Source organism: Neopsephotus bourkii, unplaced genomic scaffold (assembly GCF_033783945.1).
Source record: "Neopsephotus bourkii isolate Nb327-2 ecotype Australia unplaced genomic scaffold, CSIRO-AGI_Nbou_v1 NB_1780, whole genome shotgun sequence".
Classification (NCBI taxonomy): domain Eukaryota; kingdom Metazoa; phylum Chordata; class Aves; order Psittaciformes; family Psittacidae; genus Neopsephotus; species Neopsephotus bourkii.
Genome location: NW_026902254.1, coordinates 7,102,478 through 7,119,779, shown reverse-complemented (window position 1 = coordinate 7,119,779; position 17,302 = coordinate 7,102,478). Strand labels below are relative to the sequence as shown.

General features: G+C 38.4%; 1 protein-coding gene across 2 annotated transcripts in view; it reads right to left on the bottom strand.

Annotated features, from left to right (window-relative positions):
* Positions 1-17,302, bottom strand: part of PI4K2B (phosphatidylinositol 4-kinase type 2 beta) — a 22,343-nt gene extending 5,041 nt beyond the window's left edge. For both annotated transcript variants that reach the window (XM_061379949.1, XM_061379948.1), the window contains exons 1-9: positions 16,843-17,302; positions 14,109-14,257; positions 8,720-8,920; positions 8,101-8,232; positions 5,175-5,328; positions 3,552-3,619; positions 2,951-3,050; positions 1,358-1,491; positions 224-283 (exon numbers count right to left, since the gene is read on the bottom strand). In XM_061379949.1, coding sequence (XP_061235933.1) covers positions 224-283; positions 1,358-1,491; positions 2,951-3,050; positions 3,552-3,619; positions 5,175-5,328; positions 8,101-8,232; positions 8,720-8,920; positions 14,109-14,257; positions 16,843-17,302 — 1,458 coding nt within the window. The remainder of the gene's footprint in view (positions 1-223; positions 284-1,357; positions 1,492-2,950; positions 3,051-3,551; positions 3,620-5,174; positions 5,329-8,100; positions 8,233-8,719; positions 8,921-14,108; positions 14,258-16,842) is intronic.

Genomic DNA, 17,302 nt, shown 5'->3' with positions numbered 1-17,302 from the left:
TGAGTATATGACTCTTCTCCACTGTTTCATTTTTTAAATACCTTCTATGAACATACAAGTATTATGTGAACAAACTCTAAAAAGAAATTTAGTCTTCTCAGATGAAAATACCTTTACGTGTCTTCCAGTTCAATAGGAGTCAGTTTTTGTAGCTCTAAAAGAAACAGCTGACAAGCATTGGCAAATTAAATACATAAATTAAAATGTAAAAAAGCAGTCTTACCTGCCCCCTCATAACAGACATTTGGTTTTCAAAAGTAGCCTTGTCAAATCCTTTATCAGTCTTTAATAAAGAAAATAGTTATTATAAGAAATGACCCATTAATTTCTAGTTATATATTCAGTATGCAAATTCAGCAACTTAATGCATGCATAGTCATGCTTACCAATATCATAATAAATTTTGGAAGCTTTAAACAGTCATAGTATGACACACAAAGGTCTATTTACTGCAGCAAGTTTACTTCTGTGGAAATGAAGAATGTTCCACATCTTAAAGTACATCAGTAGATATATTTTATCAGTAGATACTACTTTAGAACATTGATAGGTATGCCTAATACCATCACATCATGTTACACTGCTCTGTCTCTCACCTTTACTGACAAAGAAATACTTCCTCCTTCAGATTTATTAAATATTCAACTTCCATTGGGTTTAACAGACAACCCAAAGTCACTTTGAATACAACTGAGTCAAAGACCAAACACTGCAAGTGTGTTTCAGGATCTAGTTTTAACATCACAGCTGCATTTTCATTGTAAGTTTAAAATTTCCATTTCTTTCCATCCTGATCATTTGTATTATTTCACTTGAACATCTAATAGAATTGTTTACAGAATGTTTCAGAGAAGGACACTTCTTTACATCTCAATATTGTAGCACAGTTTCAGTATCTTTAAGGTAAGTTTGACTTGAGTTTAAACAGGGTCAAGATTTCAGCACCAATTTCACACGCTATGTATATATATATATAAAATTAAGTCTATGAAAGGTATGCAGGTCTTCAAGTTAAATATATGATTTCCTCAGGTTGCTACAGTTTATCTTCAGTTATACACACCACACAAGTTATGTTAAATTGAATTTTTACACAGACCTGTGCTATGAAAGTTAACTAGCTTTAACTGATCATGTGAAACTTAGGTATTTAAAAGGTAATTATGTTTTCAAATGAGCTACTATCGATTAGCCACATTAGTGACAGTATCCTCTTTATCATATATTCCCTACCCTGCCAATATTAAAGCTAAAAGAGAACAGTACCATGACATACAGAAGTTAAACTCATCTAGCTGTCCCATTAAATGTATTAGCCATTGCAGTAATGCTTAATTCAAAGAAGCATCCAATTCACCTTAAATAGTTCATAAAGATCTTCACAAAGATCCTGTACAAAGTTCATATCAGAAATGCGAGGAAGAACTAGGTCTCTGGTCTCCTGGGAGAAAGGAACTTTTGCTTGAGAAAGCCAAGCCCAGTGAAAAGGATCTAATGCAGAAAAACAGTACACAAGGATTAACAACAGGCAAAAATACATTCTCAAGTGCTTAGCACTGACACAACACTCTGCTGCCTACTAATTTCTCAGTAACACACCATTTTTCTCAGCATTGTTACCCATATACCTCTTGTGGCTACAGTTACAAAAGCAGCTTTACAGCTACTGAGCCTTTTATCTAAAATGTGAAAATAATATTTTAAGTAACAAATATTTAGTTGAAGCAGTAGGTAAAATATGTATATAAACACTGTAAGCGTCAGTAGCAGCCTTCTCCTAGTTTAGTAATGCAGTTTCCTTTGGAATAAAATAATGGCTGCAATCAAATAGAAATCTTTCAGATGTTTGACACCTATTGAAGAATTAACAAAAAAGTAGCTACTATTTCTTAACTTTTTTTTTATTAAAATGCTGAGAAAAAAACACTTAACTTCTCCCATAATTGCTATTAAACAGCTTTTTCAAGAGATATTATAAGATTATTACCAGATGCTAAACAAGATATCAAACAGTATCAGTTGCAGGAACTCAGGAACATCACCAGCAGCAGACCACCCACTGAAACTTCCTAACAGTGCTCACAGCCCTTTGCACCTGACAGCCCAGGCAGTTTTCCACGCAGCTCTGCCTGTTTGTCTAGTTCATCTCTCACATTTCTCTACAACACTATGAGAGACTACACAGGTGGCCTCACAGAAGTCAAGGAGAAAAAAATAAACCAATATTTACTGCCTCATCCACTGAGCTAGTCAGCATTAAAAGCTGTCTAGTCAATTAAGCAGTTTGTCGTTGGTGGTTTTCCAATCACCTCTTGTTCTTCATGTGCTTGTACGTGGCTTCCAGGAGGATTCATTCTACAGTCTTCATGGGGACTGTGGTTAGGCTGGCTACCCTATGATTCCTTGTACTCTACATCTTGCCCTTCTGGAAGATGTATGTCATACATTTTTCTACTCATCAACAACCTCCCACATTAACTACAGTCCTTCCTGAGTGCTGAGAGAATAGGCTCACATCACACAGCTCCCATTGTGTTTTCAATGCACCCTATCTACTCCTATAAACTTCTGTATGTCTGTTTTGCTTAAGTGCTCCCTTTCTTCTGCTTTGTGTAATTGCCATTCCCAGAGGCTCTGCTTATGAGCTCTGATACCCAAGAGCCAAAAGATCAAATCTTACAGGTAAGAAGTGAGAAAACATAAGCAGTAACTTGTTCTTTCTTATGCCTTTTGCCTTTAAGTCTTCGCTGCACTTTTCTTTAGTCCCACTCTCACTTCTAACTTACTTAACCCTTCTGCCCTTTATGTCCTCTGCTAGCTTTATACAGCTGAGCTCTGACTTTCCTGACTCCATCCTTGCACTACAACAACCTAAGCAAAAAAAAACAAAACAACTTAATCTGGAAGTCACTTTCCCAATAGGAAGATGACTGAAGAACGCAATACTTACACGCCCTCCACTCATCAGGATGCTTAAAAGGAAATGCTAAACCATTGTCAATTGCAGCAATTTTAATAGTAGATTCCTTAGTTACAGTCCATTGGCTATCCTACAAAAGGAATATTTAAAAAACAAGTGATACCTTTGTGCTTATGAAACTAGTGAAATACATTAAAACCACTAAATAATACACTAACTTCACATTTAAGGTCAACTTAAACAGTATAAAGGAGTACCCAAATCGACTCCAGCATGTGTAATTCTTACCCTACCATCATTAAAGAGGAGCCCTTCCCCCAAATAGAAGACAAGAAGAGCATATAAATAGCTGAAGAAATGTGCATGAGCAACAGTGGGCAGTTTCATTATTACTATAGCCCAAGCTGGTAAAGAAAAATAATACAGAATAATAAAAATACCTTCTAGCACTCTTTTATCCAGACTAATCTAATCCAAATACCTTTTCCATTCACTTCACCTAGAATTATTTGCAATTATATTTCTTGAGACCATACACCAGAATTAAAGCCATGCACTTAACTCCCTGCAAGATCAAGCTACGAAACTAAACAATTTAAGCAATACAACTTTCAGAGTACAATTTTCTTACCTGATCTGACAGATCAAGTCCATCATGCTGTTTTTCATACCTGACTAACCAGTTATCGTTACCTCTGTCTTTAAACAGGAAAATGCATGTCACAACATGTCATCTATAAAGAAATCATCATCTAAAGTGATATACAATGACTAATATTGCGAATTTACAGAGAATTTACCAAAAGAGTCAGGCAAAACTGTTCAAAGAGTTTCCTCCATCACAATATATTTTAGCTTTACTGAAATGTATGAGGGAACTGGAAAGACCAAAAATCTATCAAGTGTTCTTAGGTATTTATTACTGCTTTAATCTCCCCACAGCTGGCTGAATGTACAGCAAAATACCAGGTAAGCTAAGAGAAATTATTTTTATTCATTTTATGCAGAAAATATTGGCTGTAGTTTGCACTTCTCCTGGGGAAAAACTATCAGCAGCAGTACCATGATGACTTAATTTTAAAGCTTAATTTACAGCTAACAGGGAAAAAGAGAGGCCCTGCAAAATTATATACAGTGTGATGCTCAACTACATGGAGAAAACAGACTCTTCAAAGACTGGGAGCAGGGGAAGGAGGGGCATGAAGAGATTTTTCAGAAGATGAAAATGTCTGCACCATTTACACAAAATTGAGACACTGGAGGCTTTGACAAGGTCTTTCTGACAGAAAATGACTGCATGGATTTCTAGGTCATATTGAAGTGCTCCCCTAACTTTAGTTAAACATCCATCAGAAGTTTTTCATGTTCTATCATCATTAAATATAGTAGATAAAGGTAAAACCATTCACATAGTGATGTTCTGCATTTTGAGTATTTTCCTTACAATTTTAAGAACATCACAGGACACAGTAATTGTTTGGAAACATTGGGATCTATTTGATAAAGCTGACAGACCACAGCTGTGGCTAGAGAGTATTAAGTAGTTATGAAACTTAAGTTTGTTTCCAAAAAGCCACAGGTTAAGCGACCTATTTTCACCTGGATTCCTTTATAATGAGCGAATTTAAGAAAAATTAGCTAGGGCCAGTATGAGTCTGAAGAAGAGTAAAGATGCCCACCTCAGACAAAGCAGCAAAGGAGTATATTTCAAATATAAATCTGCCTTTGGAACATCTACACAGGCAACAGACAAATCCTAGCTTCTGAGTGGAAGAAACAAGAATGCAGGAGAACCAAGACTGACACACCACAGTTGTACTTCAATGCCTAGTCACAATGAAGTATTCTGTACTGACGCAAAACTGTGCTGTTCTCAACTCCAGCTTAGCATAAAAGGAATGGTAGTCATGGCTTGTGCTATGGTTCCTGAAACCTCACCATCCCTTACCCTAATCGGGGCAAACAGTTAATAGCCTACTTACAGAATTAAAGCATAATGGAAGTATTTATTCTTGAATTCTTCCATTGCTTAAAAATATCAAGTAACAGCCAAAAAGGGTTGTTTGGATTTTGCAATATTTAATGCTTGAATTTGAAGTAATTTTTTTTTAAGTTTTAAATGCAACATTCTGGCCTTCAATCATGAGAAAAGCACCTGAAATACATTAAAAGCATTCAGGAGCAGCTTGCAGCCAGCACTGCTTACCATTTCTGCCTCACAAAAGTAGATAAGTATCAAGACATTAACAAATACCTGTATTTCTGATTACATAATCCAAAATAACCAATCTTTCAAACTGTGACTGAAATTCTTTCCTTGTATTCTCAGGTAAAGGATCAGTTTCAAACTTCCTGAGCCAGAAGTCAGCTTCCTTATATCCTTCAACAAACAGCTGGAAGGAGCCAACCTGAAACATTAAGTAACAGTGTTTGGAAAATGCACTTCGCTAGGTCACATAACTAATCTTAACAGAAAAACCTATTATGTACTTTCAAAGTACACAGGAAATATGACATAAAAAAAGATTACTAAGTGGTTTCTCTTACATTCCCAAATTCTAAAAAAAGGGAGGGTCAAATCATGAGGGCTTTTTCTGTTTAGTTTTGGGGGAGAGGGAATCTTTGGTTGTGACTGTTTTGGGGTTTTAAAATATTTGTTTAAGCATTCACTGAGTTTACCAGAAACAAAACATAGCGAGGCAGCTCAGCATTAAGTGAACACTCAGTATTAGGACTAATATTTGAAACAAGATAAAAAGAAGTAACATAGAATCACAGAATGGTTTGGGTTGGAAAGGACCTTAGGATCATGTAGTTCCAACCCCCTGCCATGGACAGTGATGCCCACACCAGACCATGTTGTCCAAGGCTCTTCTGTCCAACGTGGCCTTGAACACTGCCAGGGATGGAGTATTTACCACTTCTTTGGGCAACCCATTCCAGTGCCTCACCACCCTCACAGGAAAGAACTTCTTCCTCGTATCTAACCTGAACTTCCCCTGTTGAAGTTTAAACCCATTCCCCCTTGTCTTATCACTACAGTGCCTGATGAAGAGCCCCTCTCCAGCATCCTTGTAGGCGCCCTTCAAATACTGGAAGGCTGCTATGAGGTGTCCATGTAGCCTTCTCATCTATTTTTTTTTTCATTGGTTCAATAGCCCACAGGAAACTCACAGGGGAAAAAAAAAAAAAAAAAAGAGAGAAATGCATAAGAAATGTATACTGGAGCACTTCTCGTATGAAGACAGGCTGAGAAAGTTGGGGCTGCTCAGCCTGGAGAAGAGAAGGCTGTATGGAGACCTCATAGCAGCCTTCCAGTATCTGAAGGGGGCCTCTAGGGATGCTGGGGAGGGACTCTTCATTAGGGACTGTAGTGACAGGATGAGGGGTAATGGGTTAAAATTTAAACAGAGGAAGTTTGGACTGGATATAAGGAAGAAGTTCTTTACTGTAAGAGTGGTGAGGCACTGGAAAGGGTTGCCCAGGGAGGTTGTGAATGCTCCATCACTGGCAGTGTTCAAGGCCAGGTTGGACAGAGCCTTGGGTGACATGGCTCAGTGCGAGGTGTCCCTGCCCATGGCAGGGGGGTTGAAACTAGATGATCTTAAGGTCCTTTCCAACCCTAACTATTCTATGATCCTATGAAAAGTTCCTGTTTCCTTGATGAGAAAAGCATCATTAACCATTTTTTCAAGACAAACAAGTTTTGCATGAAAATGGCTGAAATACATTTCTCAAAAGAGTCCAAGGAGAAAACTACAGATGGCATCAGCTCTGTATGTGTGGACAACAGGTAAGATCCTCAAGATTAAAATCCAAATGAAGACTTATATTTGAGAAGCAAAATGCAAATAGATGAGCATGGATAAACACAGAGCATGTGGAATAGCCATGCTGATACAAGCTTGCATAACCTATGTCACATGGATCAAAACTGCTGATAACTGACACAGTGAATTACCCAAGCTGTATATAACCTCGTTTTTTTAAGTTAGAATCATAGAATCATAGAATAGTTAGGGTTGGAAAGGACCTTAAGATCATCAAGTTCCACCCCCCCCCCTCACCTCGCTCTAAACCATATCACCCAAGGCCTCGTCTAATCTGGCCTTGAACACTGGCAGGGATGGAGCATTCACAACCTCCCTGGACAACCTATTCCAGTGCCTCACCACCCTAACAGGAAAGAATTTCCTCCTTATATCCAATCTAAACTTCCCCTGTTTAAGTTTTAACCCATTACCCCTTGTCCTGTCACTACAGTCCCTCATGAAGAGTCCATCCCCACCATCCCTGTAGGCCCCCTTCAGATACTGGAAGGCTGCTATGAGGTCTCCACACAGCCTTCTCTTCTCCAGGCTGCACAGCCCCAACTTTCTCAGCCTATCTTCATATGGGAAGTGCTCCAGTCCCCGATCATTCTCGTGGCCCTCCTCTGGACTTGTTCCAACAGTTCCATGTCCTTTTTATGTTGAGGACACCAGAACTGCACTCAATACTCCAGGTGAGGTCTCACAAGAGCAGAGTAAAGGGGCAGGATCACCTCCTTCAACCTGCTGGTCACACTCCTTTTGACGCAGCCCAGGATACGGTTGGATTTCTGGGCTGCAAGCGCACACTGCCGGCTCATGTTCATTTTCTCATCAAAGTTCAGGAGAACACCACTGTAGTGGTATTTGGGGCTTCCTTGGCTCATTAGGCAAGAAAGATGTGGGGGGTTTTAGTCACTGGAGTACTGCACACAAGATAGAAGCAAAGTAAGATACCTAAAATAATAAAACAAATAGAAAGAAAAAAAACAACACAGTGTTTAGGAAAAATTATGTAGCTAGATAAAATTACAGGGGAGAAAATGTGACAAAAGAAAATGTGACTGAAGAGAAATGAACGAAACAGTTAAGAAAAAGAAAAGGAAAAGGCCAAAATAGCGAGAGACGCACAACATTAACATGTTACTCCTCCAGCAGAAAGCTAGACTACAAATTGAAACAAAAAGTGGCAAGATTATTAAAGTTCAAATGAAGGAACGATGAGTGTACAGATTCTGCATATAAACAGTCATATTTATCAAACTTCAGTCATCCAGACTGGAACATAGTTTTCAGCAAGCAACAAGGTTCTTCTTCTACTGTTGAAGTTTGTATAAGAATCAGCAAACGCACAAATTTTTCCCATCTTACCTTAGGAGGTAGTCCAATTCGATTAAATTTTTTTGCAACTTTTGGCACTTTCTCTAAAGCATATTTTTTTCCTCTTGACTTTGCACGATCTATTGCACTGTAATTAAAGGTCTCGCTGACAAGCCAGACAACCTTAAAATATGAAAGTTAAAAACACGGCTCAGAATTCCTTATTATTTCAATTATAAATCTACAATTAAATTTATGCTTGGATGTCAAAAAAGCAAAAAGGAAGCATCACACATTTCCAACAGAAAGTTTACGTAAAGTAGTAAATATTCACCTTTTCACCTATTTCAAAAGAAAAATGGGAGTCTTTATATGCCAATTTTTGCAATTTTGCCTCTCACCAAAAGCCAAGGAAACTAATGTGTCAGGAAATGACAGAAACTGAAGTGATTCCAAGTAAGAAATTCAATTCAGATCTAAAACTTATCTTTTAAACCAAAAATCACAGTCACTATGTCTATAACAAACAACTGCGCCTTCGGATTTGTAACAGTTTATACATGAACTGGGGATAATGATATACAAGGATGTCACCACAAGTACAGTCCAGAGACTGACAAATCTGCCACTATTATTTTTCATTTAATAATTTATGTATTTTAACTTTTACCTTGGTTTTAGGTACAACTCCTAGTCCCAGCTTGTCATCCACAAGATAGGCACCAGCTTCAGAGAGGTATCCCTGATTTGGAACGAGGCAGCCTCTGCCGAAGCAGCAAGGACAACAAACTTTGTGAAAATATTTGGTCCATTTTGGATTTAGATGTCCATAAGGCTCTTCAGATTTTGGTTTGAACACTCCAATAGTTTTCTACAATAAATAATATAAAATGAAAACATGAATACTTTGAGTTGCAAAAGATTAAATTTATTTTGAAAATCAGTCATTTGAAAGTATTGGTTAGATATTATACATTGCATTTTACAGCTGATCTTTTTGGATGATGAAATACTAAAACTAACAAACTGATATTCCAAATAAATTTACTGTAGAATGCTTGTCTAGAAGAAATTCAAAATAAGCTATTCATAAGAGAAAAATCAAACCCGGCTAACATTTACTAGCTTTTCAAAATTAATGAGGACTGCATTTTAGAATCATTTGGTTTCTATTTTAAGTTTTCTAATAAGGAGGTTTTAAAAGTAGCTTTAAAAATCATTTTCCACTCACCATTATACTTCAGACAAGAGATATAATGGTTCCAGAAAAGTGTTAAGCATACAGAACGCTAATAATCCAACATCGCCCTTTTTCTATCTACTTTATTTACTGCTTTAAGTTTGAATGGATCAAAATGCATCAAAACGAAAAACTGCATTTTGCAGTTCCTAGAAGTGGTGTCATTTACCACTGCTGTAAAATCCTCAACTGAGCACTGACAATGGTTCACAGTGTCAGCCACCATTTCCATTGGAGACATGTAGAAAAGCTTAAAAGTATTCAGAATACTGTGTTCAATTTTGGGCGCTATGCTTCAAGAAATCTGTTAATGAACTGGAGAAAGCTCAAAAAACAATGAGAATAAACACAAGAAAAAGTGAATAATGAAAGACTGTATGAACAGGGATTGTTTAGCCTAAGAGAAAATGGGGCAAAAGAAACTACGTAATTGGTTGCTATAGAGAAAAAAAGTAACAGCAGTTACTGTTAATGAGCCCAGAAACTACAGGCTTGAATCACAGCAGATGAATTACAAAGAAAAAATCCTTTTGAACCTTACTAGCTGCTCAGGACCAGAACAGACTGCCAGGTTCAAGAGACTCCAAAACAGGATGCCACTAACAACTAGTTAAGACAAGACATTCATCAGGAATCATGTTAAAACAATCTGCTCCTCATCACAGGCACTAAATAGATGATTTCTCAAGGTGCCTTTCTGACATGTCATTCCATATTTGTTAACGTCAAAACACAGATTGTTACCACAATAAAATATATAACCTTCCATTGACCGTGATAAACTTCAGCCTACTGCATGAAGTCCACGTAATGACTCTTTCTAGCTCAAGTGAAGTGCTGTATTTTTCATTCCTTCTCACAGAATCATAGCAAGTAAATAGATTTCTAATAAATATCTAAGAACAACTATTTAAGAAGCACTTTGACACATTAGTACTTTCCTGAATCCTTATCAAAAAAGAGAGTATCTCAATAAGGTAAAACTTGCCTGTTGCACACGAACACTCATACCTAATTTACACTCAAGTCATGAACGATTTTGCTGGCAGTCAGAAACTAGCATTCTGCTTCAGTAACTGCCAATTCAGCCAGTTTAGGGAGAGGACGCAAGTAGGTGACCTTCAAGCTTCTGGAGAACTTTCACCCACTGCGTCCAAGACAATCCAACTATTCCAAGATAGTTCAAGAGAAACCAAATAGAGAGAACTTATTTCATGCAGTTTGTAAAGAGATTACACAAGACACCAGGCATTAGTAGCATCACCTGTCTTGTCCCATCAAGTATCAGGAAAAGTAAGTTACGAAACATTACTATTTCATTTACAAACCATTACTCTTTCATTCATCCCAGAAAATAAATTTCCTATCAGCAGGAGAAAAACAAATTGACAAAATTCTCTTGTTTTCGACATGCTGTTAGCTGTGATTCTAAAGTTACATTCAAAATCATGAGCAAGTTCTATGCAACTGCACATACACAATTCAATTCAGACCTACACAAAAAAATACAATGGATATCTTATGCAGTATGAAAAAGCCAGGATGTTCTTTTGCCCTACTTTTTTTCTTTTTTACATCACACCACTTGGGAAGCTGAATTCACTTTGTGCACTGGTTAGGCCAAAATTCTCACATTAGGTTTAGAGTTGTTAAAAAGTTACTTTTTTCCTATTGGAATCACAGGTAACTGACTGCTAGGAACAAATCCAGCAGCTTTTCATTTCCCAGAAATGTCGCGGTGTATTAGTACTATATTTTAATATCACTGTATTATTAATGACAAGTCATTAACTGTTTCTTTTCTTTCGATACTTCCTACAAACTGTCCATTTTAAAAAAGAGTTTAGCGGCTTACATTTCTTGCATAGGCTGTACTGTACTATAGTATCAAATCTAGATATGGCTTTTAAGTTTTCACTGAAGTTAGAACATCGCTAAATTTTGCAGCGCCACTGCTGTTGAGAAGCAGAGTAGAACTAGAAAGCTGAATTTGTAGACAAGGCCAGTCTTAACTTTGCAGGACTCCATTAGCATTACCAATCAGCCAATAGCTAAACTGTTGAAAACATGTTGCAGAACAGTTTGTAACAGACACAGTGTCTTTTGCTTTTCTGGTTATACAATGAAGAGAAAATGCAGAAATATTCAACACTTCAGCAATAGTACTGCTTAAGCACTGAATTGCTTTATATCAGTATACAACGATGGCAATAAGCACAAAAAGTTATTTTATTAGGCAGTTTTAATCTTTCTGATAGACCCAAATTAGCAAATAAGATGACCTGGCAGCAGCAGGCTGTTCTACCTATAACTTGGCATTAGTGTGGGTAAACACTTCAGAAGCTGACCAGCAAGACTGCTTAGCATGTCTTTAATAATCTCCTCCTCCTTATGCCAGGAAAGAGCTTACGCAAGAAATTCAGGAGACAGCAAGTCACAAAACTGGTCTGAAGTAGAATGATGCAATACTCTGTCCAACAGGATGTGAAATCCATTCTACAAATGGGAGCTGCACTATTGACAAAACAGGTTTTATCAGACCTTTAATGTGGAAAACAAATTTGGATAAACTCTAAATTTAGTGCACAGAACAAAAGCAAAATTCAGAGTCAGCTAAGAACTCCGTATCATTATTCTCAGTCCCATGTTGGCAAACACCTTGGTATATTTTCTGGAACCCACAAAAAAAGGAGTTTAAATCTTCCTTTCTCCTAAACACTTAAATTCAAGTCAGTGATCTGCATAAAGGGGGAGTGCAAGTCACTACCAGAAACTTAAGTAGGAACAAAAACACCACCTCACACAAAACACAAGTAAAACCAACAGAAAAAACACCACACAAGAAACAAGGAAATAAGGTGCTCCATCCAAAATACTGTAGTTGCAAAAATGGTGTGCAAGTAATTGCTCATTAGTCCCAGGGTAAAATGAGTCTCTCAGGCATTTGCCAGTCACCAAAAAAACCTGCAAAATCAGTCTGGAAAGGCTTCAGACAAAAGAGATTTGCACATATTGAAACCAAGAACAAGTATAGGCTTTTTTGTAGTAACTAACTTTCTAAGAATAAGAGACCCTGACTGCACAGCATTAAGAAGAACTCCCCCCCCCCAAACCAAAACACTTACCTAGTTTTAAAGCATTTGAGTGTAACATTGTACTCTTTAGACATATCATGCCTTAGATTTTTGAAAAAGTGATAATTTAAACCAGTATTCTGTTACTCAGATTTTTTTCTACTGCATATTAAATATCATCCTAATTTAAAGTCCATCTTTAAAAACACTATAAAGTTCAAATATCTATACACAAGCATAAACCCTGAAAACCCACAGAGAACTGAACTACTGGAGTAGGGAAGTGACTTGAAGTTTAAAAGGTCTGCGGACATTGTGAACAGGTTTTCACATTAACAGCATTAGATGTGACAGCAAGAATCTCAAAAAGCGATCAGAGAAGATTTTCTATTACCAGTTTGAAAGAGATACACCTTCTTTCCCAACCTTCTTTGGCTCTCCACTAGAATGAAGTGAGTCATTACTAACAAATATTCCTGGAACACCACAGTATGAACTGTGATGTGCAGCTCTTAGAAGAGTCTGAAGGGATAGTTCTGCCACTTTCTATTTTAGAAATAAATTAATAAATTAATATATTTATTTGTATTGAGTCAGGCAGCTATTCTAAAAATCACTCATTCAATAAAGTATAAAAACTATCAACAGAAAAGCAGCATTACAACAAAATAAACACCCATGAAAATTAACTGACAAAACAGTAATACATTCTGTAATGACCAGTAATACAAATAAAAGCTAAACAAACCCGGTAACACTTGCTAAACAAATGGGAAATTACCGTTTTGGGGATGTCGGGAGGAACAATAGTCTTGAATATGTTCCAAAAACCTAGGCACTTTAAGTGTTATGACCTCTATGTCAAATATAACTGGGGTCTTCAGGATTAACAAACACCTACAACTACCTAAGACCAGAAGACTGCTGACTGACCTTAAATATCAGGTATGACAAATTAACAAAGGTGTGGAGGTTTGGAGTCTTCTGGAATAGGTTGCTAAGCAGACAAAGTACTTCTAATTTAAAGAAAACAATGTGCAGGTATGTTTTTAACTAAACAATGCTAACCAAATGTTACTTTCCAAGCAAGATATTCAGGTAACTGCTTCTTCTCTGTCTCAGGGTAACCTTAGGGTTATTTCTTTGATGATCACAATTCAAGGTAGCATTTACCACTAAAGGAGGGGAAAACAAATCTTCTAGTTATGATTCAGCAGACAAATACAAAGGTAGATTTGTTTATATCACTCTTCTTGCCTGTCAACCAATTATATCAGAGGCAGAAGACACGACCTAAATAAAAGACTATCAAAACAAGAAGAGAGCTAAAAATACAGGAGGCTTGGCTAAAGAAAGCTGAACAGTATCCAGATCAGAAGCTCTGCTGGGTGAAAAATCAATTAAACACAGAAGGTACAAAATGTTACATTCTGCAGAAGGGAATTCCTGAATTGTTTTCAGATGTTAAAGAGGCCCTTTTATTTTTTCCATATTCCTTTGGTGCAGATAATTCAAAACATGGTAAACTGCAACAGAGAAATAACTCTTGCATTTTTGGCTTAGCTTATGCTGCAAGCCATAATTAGAAATTTACGTATTGCATGGATTTTTCACAACACAGATTTTGGCATACCATAAATTATTAAACAACTTATTTAAATGAATTTCCATTTAAATAAAACTTTAAAATTTCCATTTTAAACTCACTGCTGATAGAGTCTCTGACTTTGCAATAACATGCTCACCCCTTTTGGATCCTTGGCAAAGTAACTCCCACTGGAACCTTGAGAGATTCGTTCTGGAAAAACTCCACACTCTATAGCTTGTTCTGCTCTCAGAATAATCTCTGCAAATTCTGGATCATCCAAAAATATATTCATATCAGCAGTATGTCCTGTATGCCCTGAAAAATAAAAAAAACAACAAGTAATCTTAAACGTAATTTGTACTCTGAAGAAACAGCCTAAGTACACACACTGAAAAGCTCACAGCCTTGCCTGCTAAACTGGTCATTTGTAAAGACCACAGCCCACTCGATCAGAATCTGTTAGACTACTTCACCAATACTTCTGCAATAAGGTACAGTTTAATTTTAAGTCTTTTACTGGGACTATCAGGGAGAATCAGTAAATTGCATTTCATAGAGTAAGAGGGAAAGGGTTCTAAGACTTCCCTGACAGTACTTAAGTGAGTTAGTGAAATAAAGTAAGAAAGAAAACCAAAGCAAAACAACAAACAAACAAAACTCAACCCACAGTAACCCTTGTTTTTATGGACTTTTGCCTCTCGAATCAGTGGTTCTTATTCCATAACAAAACCTCAACTACCTCTACAGAAGAAACATCGCACCACACAGCTGAGCTGCAACTGTTACATATTTTTGTCAGTGAAAGCAAAATCAGAGTTATGCATTATATTGTTACCAAACAAAATGCAACACCCATATTAAGTTGCTCTGCATATTAATCTTCCAGATGAAGAGGATCTACAAGTGAACTTCCTATCACAGGAACTGAAGCTGTCCATGCAGAAGACAACCGAGAGGTCAGGTTTTAATTTCTAGGCATTCATTCAATAATCTAAACCCATAAGAAGTCTCACTGCCTTGAGGAAATTATTCAGCTGTGTCTTTTCTAATGTAAGAGATAACTGCAAGAAAAACATATTCCATTAAAAATCAAATCAAACAAACCACATTATGCTGTATGCTCAAGGGAGAGAAAAATAATTTGGGAAACTTATTTCAGTATTGCTACTGTGCTGCTAGAAAGCCATCTCTTGCTAGTGACGTGGCTGTACAACACAGGCTGAAAACAAGGAAACTAGCAGTTTTAAAAAGTTTCCTTTCAGTTTATCAACACTAGCCAGAGGAAAATGAGCCATTTTCATTGAAGCTAGTATTAGCTGAATGTGACAGGGTTTGTTCCACCTGACATATGAAACAATCCTTCAAGTGCTAGACACACAGAAAAAGGTAAGGGCAAGGAAACAAGAGCAAGATGAGATGCTGCAATCAATCACAGTTCTGAGATTTTCTTACACACTCCTGGGGCAGATCCCAAGTGTAATTCTGTGTTCACTACTCTCACTGCCCCAATGGAGCAGACCCAGGCCTTTAGTCTCCACCCCGAAGCATTAACTACTGTTTTACCAGTAGCACTGTCTCATTAACACATCTTGCACCTTGTGGGAACAAGACAAGAGAACTCCAACATTATAACGGCATGTTTGCATTACAAGTCTGGTCTACGCTTGGAAACACTGGGTTTTTTCTTATGGTTAATCACAGTACATTAGCAAAAGCTTCCTGTGGCTACAGAAAAAAGTTACTAACATAGCTTTTGTTGCTCAAATTGATGGGTGTTTTGTTCAGATTTTTTGGTTTGTTTTTTTTTTTTATTATTATTGCAAAAGGAATGATTTTTACCAGTCTCTGACAAGAAATCCTATGGTATAATTTCAACAGCAAACACTATTATGTGATAGAAGTCCATAGATTTCCATCATCAAACCTTTCCCAGATGAACATCTATTTACAAAGCTGCACAGGATCAGAAAGCTTGTAAGTCTAAAGAAAAAAAGTAAGCAATAAATATTGCATAGTTTATCATATGTGTATCTAGTTATACAGTTATAACAGTTTATAATGAATACTATATAGTTTATATTTAGAATCAGATAGTTGCCACACTTGCGCTTCTTTTCAAATTGATAACTGAATTTTTGCATTTCTGATTTTTCAAATAACATTTTTCTCTTAAGTCTGGATTTCAAAACATAGAAAGCAAATCTTTGTTTATGAACACCAAAAATATGACAGAAGAGTCCACATGTAAAACTCTTAATACATGTGAAAAAAAACGGCTGGAGCAAGAATTAAAGCAAAGTAAAATTTTTTCACAGGATAAGAAGATGCGGGTCACAAACAAGTAATTGCTAGGACAGTTGAGACAAACAGAAAACCTGGCAGAGTTTGCCAAGCGTTCAGAAAGCAATAGCTGGAGCCACCACAGAACAGTCTGTAAAACATGCAAAGCCATAAGATTCAAAAACCGTGACAGAAACAAAGTAAAACCCAACGAAACAGAAGACAGCGAACACGGAGAGTAACAGTGGAGCCACTCATGAAGATGCAAATGAATTCGTGCAGCCCTGCTCATAAAACATTAGAATTTCGAGCTATTCACAGGATTCTTTCCCTTCGAAGGCTGTTAGTCTGCGATCCCGTGAGCTGAGCAAGGTACCCCGCACCTCACTGAGCCTCTGGGCTGCACAGAAAAGCTGCCAACAAGCTTCCTGTGAGGAAGGGACACCTCAAGCAGACACCGGGTGCGGCACTTCAGGCGTACTTTAGTCCTACAGGTAGCTCCCCAGCCTGGCCAGCAGGACAGCGCACAGGCTCTCTCCCACCGGTGCACCTCTGCAGCTCTCCCCGCGTTCAGCCCGGCCCGACGGTGCGGCGGCGGCCCTGGGCCGTACCTGCGGCGGCGCGGGACTCCTTATCCCAGGCGGCACCCGCTCGACGGCCGCGGCCAGCGCCCGGCGCCCGCAGCAGAGGCTCGTCCTCTCCATCGCCCTCGGGCCCCGAGTCCTCCTCACCGTCCTCCTCGAGCCCGAGCTCCGCATACAGCCTCACAGCCGCGCCGGGGGCAGCTTTTGCCACGTGCGGCCCCCGCCAGGGTGGCCCTGCCTGAGGCGCCGGCTCCGCGAGGAGCAACAGCCGCTCATCGGGCTCTCCGGCACCCAGCTCCGCCATGGGCCGAGTGCTGTGGGAGGTGCCACCGGGCCGGCTCAGGCCCCCCGGCCACAGCCCATGGCGCACCCAGCCGCCACAACTGGCTCCACGGCTCCCATCGGAGCCCTGCGCATGCGTGCACACCGACTGCCCGCCCCTGGCGCCGCTACCTGCCTTAAAGGGGCTGCGGCCCCGAGCGCGCAT